The sequence below is a fragment of the Abramis brama genome, assembly GCF_963993115.1.
Source record: "Abramis brama genome assembly, chromosome: 5".
NCBI classification, from domain to species: Eukaryota; Metazoa; Chordata; class Actinopteri; order Cypriniformes; family Leuciscidae; genus Abramis; species Abramis brama.
This window is the reverse complement of record NC_139967.1, coordinates 49,543,465-49,556,332: the sequence shown is the minus strand read 5'-3', so window position 1 is coordinate 49,556,332 and position 12,868 is coordinate 49,543,465. Positions and strand designations below refer to the sequence as shown.

Genomic DNA, 12,868 nt, shown 5'->3' with positions numbered 1-12,868 from the left:
CTAAAAACAGGTTGCATTACATACACGTTTTTCCATTACCATCAGTTACACTGTGATGAAGATGAATTTCATGTAAGATTCTTAACATATACGGTGTTCTGCATGTAAGAGTTTCCATGATGAAAGCATTGTTGACTCTGATGAGGACTACACTCCAGAGACAAGTACCGCATCGTCAGCTCGAGGACAGGTCCGGGGTCGAGGGCGAAGCAGAGGAGGTCGTGCAAGAGGCCGTGCAACTAGGGTCCGAGGATATTGACACGCGTTTTATTCAAAGACTTTTTGTTCATTACCTTTTCTAGTACTGTCTTCCTTTTTTGCCTTGTTTGCCTTCGCTAACTGCATATGCCGGTAATGTGAATTTTTGATTGCTCTTTCTCTGCCATTGTTTTGCTATTCCTAGGTTCCGTGCCTCTTGAATTCCTCAAATCAAACGGGTGCGCGCGCATATGGGCAGATCCTGTGTGGCAAAAGGGTGGTTGCCATGGTTGCGAGAGAGTGACAGTCGCCTAAGCCAATCCTTTGTTTTGTCCCGAATGGAAATAATGAGCTGTGTTTAATACAGATTAAACGGTCTAGAGTCACTCGATTTTTATACTCTTTTTATCAGAGTACTTACATTTTAATTATGCAGTGATATATATAAAAAGTTTAAACAAATTTGGAAAAAAGTTTTTTATAACAATCCTACCTACACTACCTTTAAGTGTGTTAAGAAGTGTTAAAGTCCCCCTGTAGTCAATAATTGTATTAAAACTTAAAACTCATCTTTGATCACCAAAATGACATATTTAAATATATTTTTCTCTTAGAAAAATGTGTTCACACCTTAAAAATATCTTGACTTGTAACTGGACACCCTTGCCTCATTTAATATTCGCGGTTATATGAATATGCAAATGAGCCCCGCCTCCACTCACTCACTCAGCTCAGAGATCCACTGGTTGACGATCACACGTTGATCTTTTGGTTACAAGGTAGTTTGTGACGTCAGAAACACCAGCGATTTCAAAGCGTGTCTTTGGTTCACTGCAGTTTTAAGGAGAAAATACTCCGTCTCCTATTTTTAATGCAAAACAAAGTTATAAAACGCAATAATGGGGGATTCAGTTCGCCTAATAGCTGTTCAAGAAGGAAAGATGTTCCCCAGATGAATAAACACTATATTTTTTTTTTATATTCCTATGCAAACAAAAATAATTGTCAATCACCCAAAAAGCAAATACAAGAGAAAGAAAAGCAACTACAATAAACTAAACAATATACCGGATAGGCACTTTACAGGAATTGGTCTTTAGGATGCGCAGTTCAATAAAGTGAAAATTGATGTGTGTAAGTCTTATCTGATGTTATAGTTCATCAAACAATGTCCAAAGTTGAAGCAGTCCCTTAGTAGATGAATAATCCAACCATTTGCGATGAATCACTCCTTACGATAACAGTTCTCATGCATCAGACTCATAAGTAAGCCAAACGCCCAAAGCTTACATCCCTCTGGACTTTAAATAAATAATCCATATTTAGTTTGCAACATGCAGTGTTAAAGTCACCGATAAAGAGTCCTTCTAAAATACATACAAATAAACTGTATCAAACTTCTTAGCAACAAACATCATCATCATCATCAAGGCATACTTTTAAATAACAGGAAAGAAAACAAATCCGTACTTTAAGTTGAGCTTGAAATGAAACATTTCCCAACCAGGGGTGCGTTTCCCGAAAGCATCGTTAGCCAACTATGGTCGCAAGTTCCCTCGTTACCAATAGAGTTCAATGGACATTGCGATGAACTTGCGACAATAGTTGGCCAACGATGCTTTCGGGAAACGCACCCCAGGACAAATGCAGGGAAGCCATGCTTTCTACGGCTGCTGTTCTGCTCACTTCCTCTACAAACCCACCTTTACTTAAGAGAACATTTAGGCACCATAGCACCCCTAGCGGTGTGGAAGACAGACTGCAGATACAGGACTTCGTAACAGGCTTGTCTGTTACACAGCAATGGTGTCGACTTATGAATTTACACATGGTTTGTCTTAAAGCACATTAAAAACACCACATAGACATATAAACTACATTAAAAACTTGATTTTCACCGCAGGGTTTGATTTTTCGTACACGAGTGGATCTCTGAGCTGAGTGAGTGAGTGGAGGCGGGGCTCATTTGCATATTCATAGAACCGCATATACTAAATGAGGCAAGGGTGTCGAGTTACATTCAAGATATTTTAAGGCATGAAGAATTTTTTTCAAAGAAAAAGCGTTTAAATATGTCATTTTGGTGATCAAGATGAGTTTTAAGGGATAAAACTACTGACTTTTATTCTGCCAGAATAGTCCAGTACAATGAATAGCAGATTTTCCATGTTGAGACGTCTCGTTTGAGCAGGAACATCACTAACACTCGACACACACTGGTTTCTCCACGTGGGGTTGAGAAAGACCAACACAGAGCATTAGTGAGCATCTCCCATGATGCAACACTCAAAGCAGGAGGGGTTTGTGTGTCAGCGTCATCTTTCATGTGACGGTTTGCTCTTCAGAGACACTCATCATGTCGACTGTATGATTAATAATCAGCGTCTGTCAGCTGGAGAGTAAATGCCTTCACTGAGATGGTTTCAGGATGAGACACGGCCGGTTTCTTCATCTCTGCTGTATGACTGAATTGATTATAATAATAATTTCAACACAAAGCTGTGGAAACGTCCTGTCCTGTATCTTCTGGAGTGAATTAAAAAGTTGAGTTGACACATGTTTTGGAGGAAAAAGAGAAACATTTTCTGTTCTGTAATGATTGCAGAAACAACTCGTTTGTGTCCAGTTTTATTTCTCATGAGGAGTTTTGTGAAACGCAGCAGAGCGTTTTATGAAAGAAACTGCTTTGTTCAAACACACTGATAATAGAGGAGATCTTCAGACCAGCAGGAGCTCAAACAGAAGTGCACTTAAAATCTTCAAAGAATATTTTTTAAAAAGCTGTACTTGCAGATCATATAATATTAATGAAATAAAAGGCCACTTAACTGTACTTAAAGATAGTTCACGTTCATGATTCTTAACACACTTTAAGTACACTTAAGTGAAGTGCAGTTTTAAAAGTTTTTCTTTAAAGTACATTATATATCATTATGTTTTAAAGGCGGACCTATTATGCCCCTTTTTACAATATGTAATATAAGTCTCAGGTGTCCCAAGATTAAGTCAGTGAAGTTTCAGCTGAAAATACCCCACAGATCATTTATTATAAGTTTATACCCCACTTATCATTAATTATATACTTTTGAGTGGAAGGAATGGCATGCTGTTTTCGTGCATGTATCTTTAAATGCAAATGAGCTGCTGCTCCGCCCCCTGTCCAGAAGAGGGCGGGGGGGGGGCTGTCCAGCTGGTGCCTCAGAGACTCTGCCAAAAACTAAAACATCTGTTTGGTTTTGATTTGATCTCTATCTGTGGTTTTCTGAGCGCACACATCCGAATCACGCACACAGAAAGCTGGATGTCAGACGGACATCATTAAACTAAATATTAGCACATTCCTGAACGGCTCATTTTGAGACACAGTTTCAGATTAATGGAGAAGACAACAGACAGGGTGGTTGTGTTCACACACTGCGGACAAAAAACAATATGCAATATGAATTTTGCATAATAGATCCCCTTTAACAATCATTTGTTGTGCTTTAAAGAAGTGCACTTATTTTGATGTGTTGACTAAAGCACATGTAAAGCACTTGATTCATTTTAACTTTAGTGTGTTATTGAATATTGTTATTCAGTAAATATGTGTAAATACAAATATTTAATGATGTAAATGATCCCATTAATGCATTGGAGGAAGCCACCACACACACACACACACACACACACACACACACAGTGTAAGTGAGTTGTGTCGGAGTGGGCGGAGCTTCGGCTTCAGTGATGTCACTGTCTGGAGCGCTGGAGCCGACCCGGTCGAGGGGAGACGAACACACACACACACACACACACACAGTGTAAGCTGGAGCCGACCCGGCCGAGGGAGAGACGAAGAATAACCGGAAACTGTTATGCATCAGCAAAGCCCTGAAAAAAGTGCTCAGGAGAAAAAAAATGCGCAAAAGGAAAACAATTGTATCTTGAAAGCACAGGAACAGAAATAGCCAGGGCGAGTGATCAGACATTGTTTGACCCGAACGGAGTGAGGCGGACAGCGATGGATTATGGGAGGCCTGCGTGTGTGTGTGTGTAAACACCGTTGAGGATTGGTGCAAATTATTAACATGGCTGGATTGTTTCCTTCAGCACGCAGTTTCCATATTAAATATAGAAGCTCGACTCGGAAATCAAACTCAAGACGTTTGCAATGAAAATACAACAGAACAGAGAAATTGAAATTGTTGATCCAAAGGTGAAGAGTTGTAAAAAGTATATGTGTTTTCCTGCATTAAATAAATGTATATGACAAAACTTCAAATATTGGAAATATACTGTACAGTACACTACCATTATTATTTAAAAAAAAAGAAATTAATACTTTTATTCAGCATTTAATTGATCAAATTGATCAAAAGTGACATTTATAATGTTACAAAATATTATTTTTCAAATAAATGCTGTTTTTTTTATTTTATTTTTTTACTTTCTATTAATCAAAGAATCCTGGAAAATAAAATGTATCACAGTTTCCACAATAATATGAACTTTGATTATAATAATCATAAATGTTTCCTGAACATCAAATCATCATATTAGAATGATTTCTGAAGGATCATGTGACACTGAAGACTGGAGTAATGATGCTGAACATTCAGCTTTGATCACAGGAATAAATTACACTTTACTATATATTCACATAGAAAACAGCTGATTTTAGCTGAGGTGACGTGACGCTAACGCTAGCAGACAAACGCATAGACAGTATATAAACTGGACACAGCGACCCCATAGGTTTCAACGGAGAAAAGTGAAGTCAATTAGAAGCTCTTCTTCCTGATGGCTGAGCGACTGCAGACTCACACTGAGCTTGACGACGTAGATGTGACGTGAGCAACCCGTCTGTCTTCTAGTAGCTGTGCCGAGAGAAATCTGAATCATTCCCTTCCGAATCTCGCAGAGACGGAGAGTGTGAGTAGGAGCTGTCCATGAGCTGGAGCAGGAGAAACTTTTGCTAAGTATTCTGATTAATTACTTTGTCATTTTGCCTCCACGTCCCCCCGATTGCCCGCGAGCTTCTCCTATACGGTAATCTCTCTACTGTGCGACAGAGAGTCGCGTGGTTATGACGCAATCGTTAGCCTATTTTTACAAAAACGGCTTCTACGGGGCCATAACGTAAGATACAAGGTAATGGAGCCTTTTATACATTTTCGTGTTTCTTTAGAAATAAATAATGGACAAATGGAGTCTTTAAACGCCTCAGATGTAAAGTTATTCGCTGTCAAAGTGACGCCAAAATGAATGGGATTCAATGGAATGCTAACAGCAGGTGGGGGTCTGCTAATCAATGGCGGCACCCGGGGAAGCTTCAAATTTTTACGAAACATTGGCCCCCTGGACAAACGGCTAGTAGTGACATCAGCGGCAATCCACCTGTCACTCAAGTGGCCACGCCCTTAATTATGCAGAACTTTAAGGCTTAATATAATTTACACGGATGAGTTATAAAAATATTCACCCCCTCACAGTCGTCATGAAGGACAAAATTAGCGATATAGACCAAAACCACTTTTTGCACCAGACTCTAAACGTTTATGTCTGCTGTAAAGTTGGGCATTTTAACATGAGGGCTTATGGGATTGATTCTCTTCTGCAGCCGGCCTCTAGTGGCCAGTGGATGAACTGCAGGTTAAGTCTCTTCAGTGTTGATTCTAGAGAGAGACGGGAAGGTTGCCGCTTGGTTTCAGGTCAGTGTCCTGTCGCGAGTGTTTTTGTGCATCGCATCACAGGGTTTCGCTGTAGTTAGCACATCATCATTCCCTGCGCTCATGAATCTCCAGAGCTAACGCTCCCATCATGCACCTCTCCAGGGATGGTTCTCAGTGTTTGGTTTGACCCGCTGTGCTGAGGTTCAGTTCATCCCATCAATCCCAGTCTCCAGTCTCTGTTGGGAAACTCCAGCTGAAATGTGATGCTCGTGTTTTTTCAGTCAGATTTATGAAGTGTGTGTGTGTGTGCTGGTCTTACTGCGGACCTTGTTGACTGGAGACTAGGCTTCAGATAGGTGAAGTTCTGGACTGGGTTTTCTACATTCTCTCAGCTTTCCCTTGTGAAAAAAGAGGTGTGCTTAATTTTTGTTTAACATGCACTTGTAATGTTCTTCAAATGTTAAACGCAGAGTTACACTTTCATGACTGTTTCTTAACACACTCTTAAAAAGTGCACTTCTAATAATGTCGAATTAACAGTTTTACTTTAAAGTATGTTTGAAATCATTGTGTTTTAATAATCTTTTAAAGAATTGCACTTACAGTATTTGTTGCGTTGACTAACATGCTAAAGCTCATGTAAGTACTTAGTTATAATTTAATCTGTAGTGTGTTTTTCAATATTACATTTTATAAATATATTCGTTTATAGCTTCATCATTACAAATGTGTGACATACAAGTTTCAATAGAAATGGCATTGAAGTATATTTTAGTTTACCATAAATGTTGGTCAGGACACTTTAAACCAAAGACAATAGAAGTAATTATGAAATTACACATAAAGATGTACTGAAGTTCTAAAAAACACTTTAAAGTTCAGCTAATTCTATTATATATGTAAACTATTTAAACTATCACATTTTTATTTAATTGAAATTAACATGCAAATGTGTCAGAAAACATAAAAGTGTGCTAAATGTACTTTATTTTCTCAATGTTCGAATTATGGACTTTGAAAAAATGGTACTGAATTCATAATTAAGAAACTAAAAATTAATTTAAGAAAAAAAAAAAGAAAAAAGGAATGACATTCATACAAGTTTGTAATTGAATTGTTGTTGTTTTGTGCAAATGAAGTTGACATGTTGTCCATCTGTGTTGAATTACTTTGAGAGTAATTTTTCCTTCATTCCAGACCAAACTGTGGCCAATGCAACTGAAAAACAGTGTTTCTTGTGTTGCTCTCTCAGATTTATGAAGTGTGTATTATTGATGTCTCATAGACACTGCTGTAGGTCTCTCAGTTTAACAACACTTCTGGGCAGATTCACAATGTTTCTTTAACTCAATATTTGGAGGAAGGCTTTAGACTTTAGGAATCTGTGTGGAAAGTTTCTTGTGTTGTTGCACAGTTGATTTTATGATCGCTGATCTACTAATGGAGGTCTAAAACAACAAACTCATTACAGTCATTGTTATTCTCCTTTACATCTGACTTTCATTAATGTCTTTGGCATCGTAGATGAACGGTTGTTCTCCAGGGGGCAGTTTGCAGTTTTCATTTACTCAGACTTCATTCCTGTGCTGTTCTGGTGACGAGGAAAGTGTGGAGATTACGAGTGGATTTGCTCTCAGTATGAGCGAGTCCGGGTTCGTCAGATTTACTCCAGATGGAAGCTCTTCCTCCAGACTGACACAGGAGACACAGATTTGACCATCTGAGACTCACTGTGTTGTTTTGAGGAAGCATTAAAATGATCTGATTGATCAGTGGATGGGTTGTTATACGACAATGGTTACTGATTATGTGCTTCATTTAATGTTAAAAGATTTAATTTTGAGTTTGAATATCATTTTTGCATGACCTTTATAGCCGTATTGAACCAACAGTGGATAATTCACCTTGGCTGTAATTTTTGATTGATTGGTTGCGAGTGCAGTGCGCTTACAGAGAGACTCCGCCCACACTCTCTTCTGATTGGCTGTGAGTTTTGATTGATTTGATTGTGAGTGCAGTGCGCTTACAGAGAGACTCCGCCCACACTCTCTTCTGATTGGCTGTGAGTTTTGATTGATTGGTTGTGAGTGCAGTGTGCTTTCAGAGAGACTCCGCCCACACTCTCTTCTGATTGGCTGTGATTTTTGATTGATTGGTTGTGAGTGCAGTGTGCTTACAGAGAGACTCCGCCCACACTCTCTTCTGATTGGCTGTGACTTTTGATTGATTTGGTTGTGAGTGCAGTGCTTTTGCAGGGAGACTCCGCCCACACTCTCTTCTGATTGGCTGTGACTTTTGATTGATTTTGTTGTGAGTGCAGTGCTTTTGCAGGGAGACTCCGCCCACACTCTGTTCTGATTGGCTGTGACTTTTGATTGATTTGGTTGTGAGTGCAGTGCTTTTGCAGGGAGACTCCGCCCACACTCTGTTCTGATTGGCTGTGAGTTTTGATTGACTTGACGCATCTGGTGTGGACAGAATTGTCTGTTGCTGGAATCGTGTGTCTGTTGTGTCTGGTTTAGAGACGGTGTAAAGTGGACAGAGTCTCAGTCTCGTAGAGTCAGATGTCGATGATACAGCGGCTCTAGATACTGAACTTTTGTTACTCTGTTTATTCCTCCATGAAACATTCATGGCTGTTCTCCGCTCAAGGTCTTGTCAATACATTCGCTGCATGGTAGAAACAAACTTGTTTCTACAAACTTGTTTCTACTAAACAAGTGTTTCTCTCAGACATGGCTGAAGAGGTCGATGTGCTGCTCTCTGGGTCACTTGTGCTGGGATTCGCCTTCTGTTCATCTTCTTCACTTCATGAAGTCTTGTGTTTTTACAACCCAGTTCACCAACCCTGCAGGAATGTTAAAAAACATAAAAATGTTGTGTATTTAAAAAAAGCATTTCTAAATTAATTAAACCGGCTACAGTCCAGCTGAAATATTATTTACAATATCAAATTTATTCTTACATTTACTTGTGCAAAATAAGAAAGATTTCACAGCACAAAAACACGTTGAATATACTTAAAGACTTTTACTTGCTAAAAAGTCTAAACTATCACTCAGACTGTAGTAGATCGTGTGCGTCAGGTTTATCAGCAAATCTTGTTGAACATTTAGAGACCTTAGAAATTTCTTTCTTTCTTTTTATGGAAAAAAACTGACAGGCTTGATTAAGTCTTAAGGTTTGCATTATTATTTTCCATTGTGCAGTATAAATAGAGTCCCAGAAAGAAAAAGTGGCCTTGAAAATCCCGGATGATGCACTTAATTAACCGGAAAAAGGAAGTGTGGAATGTTGGACACTTCATGTGCTAAAGCCATGTTGAATAACCTTATACAATGAATGCACTACTAGTATAGGCAGTTGAGTATATAGTATAAGTGCATGGTTTGAGACACAGGTTTAGTTGAGTTGTACACTGTGTTACCGCAGTAAAGCATAGGTAAAGATAAAGCTTGTGCTGAAGCAGAGCCCAGGCTTCCAGTCCTCACTTCAGCGCGTCTGAATGTCTGCAAAACAACAACGCCACTGCCAGACCAGCACAAATGTTTATGGTGCGTGATTTCTGTGCTTCCTAATCACAGGAAAAGAGCCTGTGGGAATTTCTGCCGCCTGGATCAGATTGTGTCTCATTTACTCCAGCTTTACTCTGTCTTCAGATTCAGATCCTCAGCTGGTGAAGCAAGAGCTCCGTGATCTGTGGGATGTGTGGGATAAGAAACGCGTGAAATGTGTATTGGATCACTGAACTGTGCTTTCGTTTGAGTGACGCTCTGACCGTTACATAAGAGTACACACACAAACATCTTCACAATCGCCCAGTACACTTGAGATTATAACAGCATACTAGCTTTTTCTGATGCCTGCCCATGTAAAACTCACCGTTGTGATCTAGCTGTTGTGTTCTGGGTGTTGTGTTCTGTGTGTGTGTGTGTGTGTGTGTGTATATATACACTCACCTAAAGGATTATTAGGAACACCATACTAAAACTGTGTTTGACCCCCTTTCGCCTTCAGAACTGCCTTAAAGGTGCCGTAGAATGGATTATTTTATTATTTTATAATGTTTCCTGGGGTGCCCTTATAATGTTAGTATGTTTTTTAGATCAAAATTTGTTATAATTTAGAAATAAAAGGCATATTTCCTAGCCTGATTTCATCCATTGATTTGAACACTCTGTTTGAAGGGGCGTGTCTGTGTGAGACTTCAGTGTTGTTGCCCACTGCTGTGATTGGCTGACATGCTTGCATATGAAATATCTGGCATTACATGTAGAGCTATCTGGAAAACTTTTACTATTACAGCTTTTATAGGTTTTTACTATTACAGCTATCGGGATTAACGAATCATGAGAAGTTTTTTAAGTATTTAGATCTATTCCAGCATTAAGCAGATGACAGCCTGTTGATCGCGTGAATGAAGATCTTATCACTGCAACGTGATTTACTGATGCATAAACAGTGTTGAACGACTTTGAGAGAAAGATTATCTGTCTGAACTTGAACAATTACACATCAGAAATTCACATAACCCACTGGTTCTCCAGAGGCTCGGATGAAGGAGCTAAAAAAATATTTTTGTGTTAATTTGTACATCCAAACACTGAGCAACTGCCATGCTTCATTCGCTCGTTTGCAAACCACGATGTCTCTCGAGGAAAAAACAATATCGCGCTGGATCTAGATAACACAGTGTAAATTATCGTTAATAAAATCACTACTTACCGCTTGTGGGAATATAACGTTAGTTGAAATTGCCCCCTTTGTCCGTTTGAGACGCCGAGAGAAGCCTGGCTGCTTGGTATTATCCCAGGTTAGAAAAACAGTCCGTGGTGAAATGGGCAGAGCAACTAACAACTTCGAATTAAACTGTAGCGGTATCCGATTATAGATAGATTATAGATAGATCTGCCATTTTCCCTATGATCCTCGCTTGTTTCTTCACCTGCAGAACTTCTGATGATTCGGCTGCGCAGTTCTGCCTGGCACTGAGCATGGGCTGGCATATGCAAATTTTTGGAGGCGTACATATTAATGATCCCGACTGTTGCGTCACAGTCGGTGTTATGTGGAGATTCGACTGTTTTTCAGGGGTGTTTTTCAAAAACGAGATTTAAATAAGAAAGAGGAAACTATGGTGTTTAAGACTCACTGTATGTCATGTCCATGTACTGAACTCTTGTTATTTAACTATGCCAAGATAAATTCAATTTCACATTCTAGGGCACCTTTAATTCTACGTGGCATTGATTCAACAAGGTGCTGAAAGCATTCTTTAGAAATGTTGGCCCATATTGATAGGATAGCATCTTGCAGTTGATGGAGATTTGTGGGATGCACATCCAGGGCACGAAGCTCCCGTTCCACCACATCCCAAAGATGCTCTATTGGGTTGAGATCTGGTGACTGTGGGGGCCATTTTAGTACAGTGAACTCATTGTCATGTTCAAGAAACCAATTTGAAATGATTCGAGCTTTGTGACATGGTGCATTATCCTGCTGGAAGTAGCCTTCAGAGGATGGGTACATGGTGGTCATAAAGGGATGGACATGGTCAGAAACAATGCTCAGGTAGGCCGTGGCATTTAAACGATGCCCAATTGGCACTAAGGGGCCTAAAGTGTGCCAAGAAAACATCCCCCACACCATTACACCACCACCACCAGCCTGCACAGTGGTAACAAGGCATGATGGATCCATGTTCTCATTCTATTTACGACAAATTCTGACTCTACCATCTGAATATCTCAACAGAAATCGAGACTCATCAGACCAGGCAACATTTTTCCAGTCTTCAACTGTCCAATTTTGGTGAGCTCGTGCAAATTGTAGCCTCTTTTTCCTATTTGTAGTGGAGATGAGTGGTACCCGGTGGGGTCTTCTGCTGTTGTAGCCCATCCGCCTCAAGGTTGTGCGTGTTGTGGCTTCACAAATGCTTTGCTGCATACCTCGGTTGTAACGAGTGGTTATTTCAGTCAAAGTTGCTCTTCTATCAGCTTGAATCAGTCGGCCCATTCTCCTCTGACCTCTAGCATCAACAAGGCATTTTCGCCCACAGGACTGCCGCATACTGGATGTTTTTCCCTTTTCACACCATTCTTTGTAAACCCTAGAAATGGTTGTGCGTGAAAATCCCAGTAACTGAGCAGATTGTGAAATACTCAGACCGGCCCGTCTGGCACCAACAACCATGCCACGCTCAAAATTGCTTAAATCACCTTTCTTTCCCATTCTGACATTCAGTTTGGAGTTCAGGAGATAGTCTTGACCAGGACCACACCCCTAAATGCATTGAAGCAACTGCCATGTGATTGGTTGATTAGATAATTGCATTAAGAAATTGCATTGAGAAATTGAACAGGTGTTCCTAATAATCCTTTAGGTGAGTGTATATATATATATATATATATATATATATATATATATATATATATATATTTATATATATATATATTTATTTATTTATTTATATATATATATATATTTCATACATTTTATATTGACATACATTTTGTATTATTTACATACTACTATAATGTTAAAGGGATAAACAAATATATATTTTTTAAATTGTAAAATATACCGTGCTGTTTACTCTGGAAGCGTGTTCTCTCGCAATTCTGAGCTTATATCTAAACTAGCAATTGCAAGAAAACAAGAATTGCGAGATAAAAAGTGCATTGTACATTTTTCTGGCCAAATGGGTTCAGATTTTAATTTCAGAAACCGTTCTTGTATTTCCACAGGATGAACTGATGTTCTTCTCCCTCAACGTAACTGCAGCGAACCCGTCTGTGCTGATCATAAGATCCACCACCACAAAAACCATCATGGTCGCGCTTCAGGAGAATCCTGCCGTGGAGATCATCGTGAGTACCAGCGCATTCAGTCTAGATGAAGACAGTTCCTTTGTACATCACTAAAAATAAGAGATGTTGTACATGGCAAAGGATGCATGTTTGTTGACGAGCTGCCAGCACAAGGACTCTTACATCCACGTCTTTATATTGAACAGTGGA

The 12,868-nt window shown here is 39.4% G+C and overlaps 1 protein-coding gene across 9 annotated transcripts in view; it reads left to right on the top strand.

The window, feature by feature from the left end:
- Positions 1-12,868, top strand: part of eng (endoglin) — a 55,015-nt gene that overhangs the window by 17,009 nt on the left and 25,138 nt on the right. For all 9 annotated transcript variants that reach the window (XR_014606375.1, XR_014606376.1, XR_014606377.1 and 6 more), the window contains exon 4: positions 12,596-12,718. Coding sequence is in view for 6 of the 9 variants with exons in the window: in XM_084115614.1 (XP_083971740.1) it covers positions 12,596-12,718 (123 nt within the window). In the remaining 3 variants the exon portion in view is untranslated. The remainder of the gene's footprint in view (positions 1-12,595; positions 12,719-12,868) is intronic.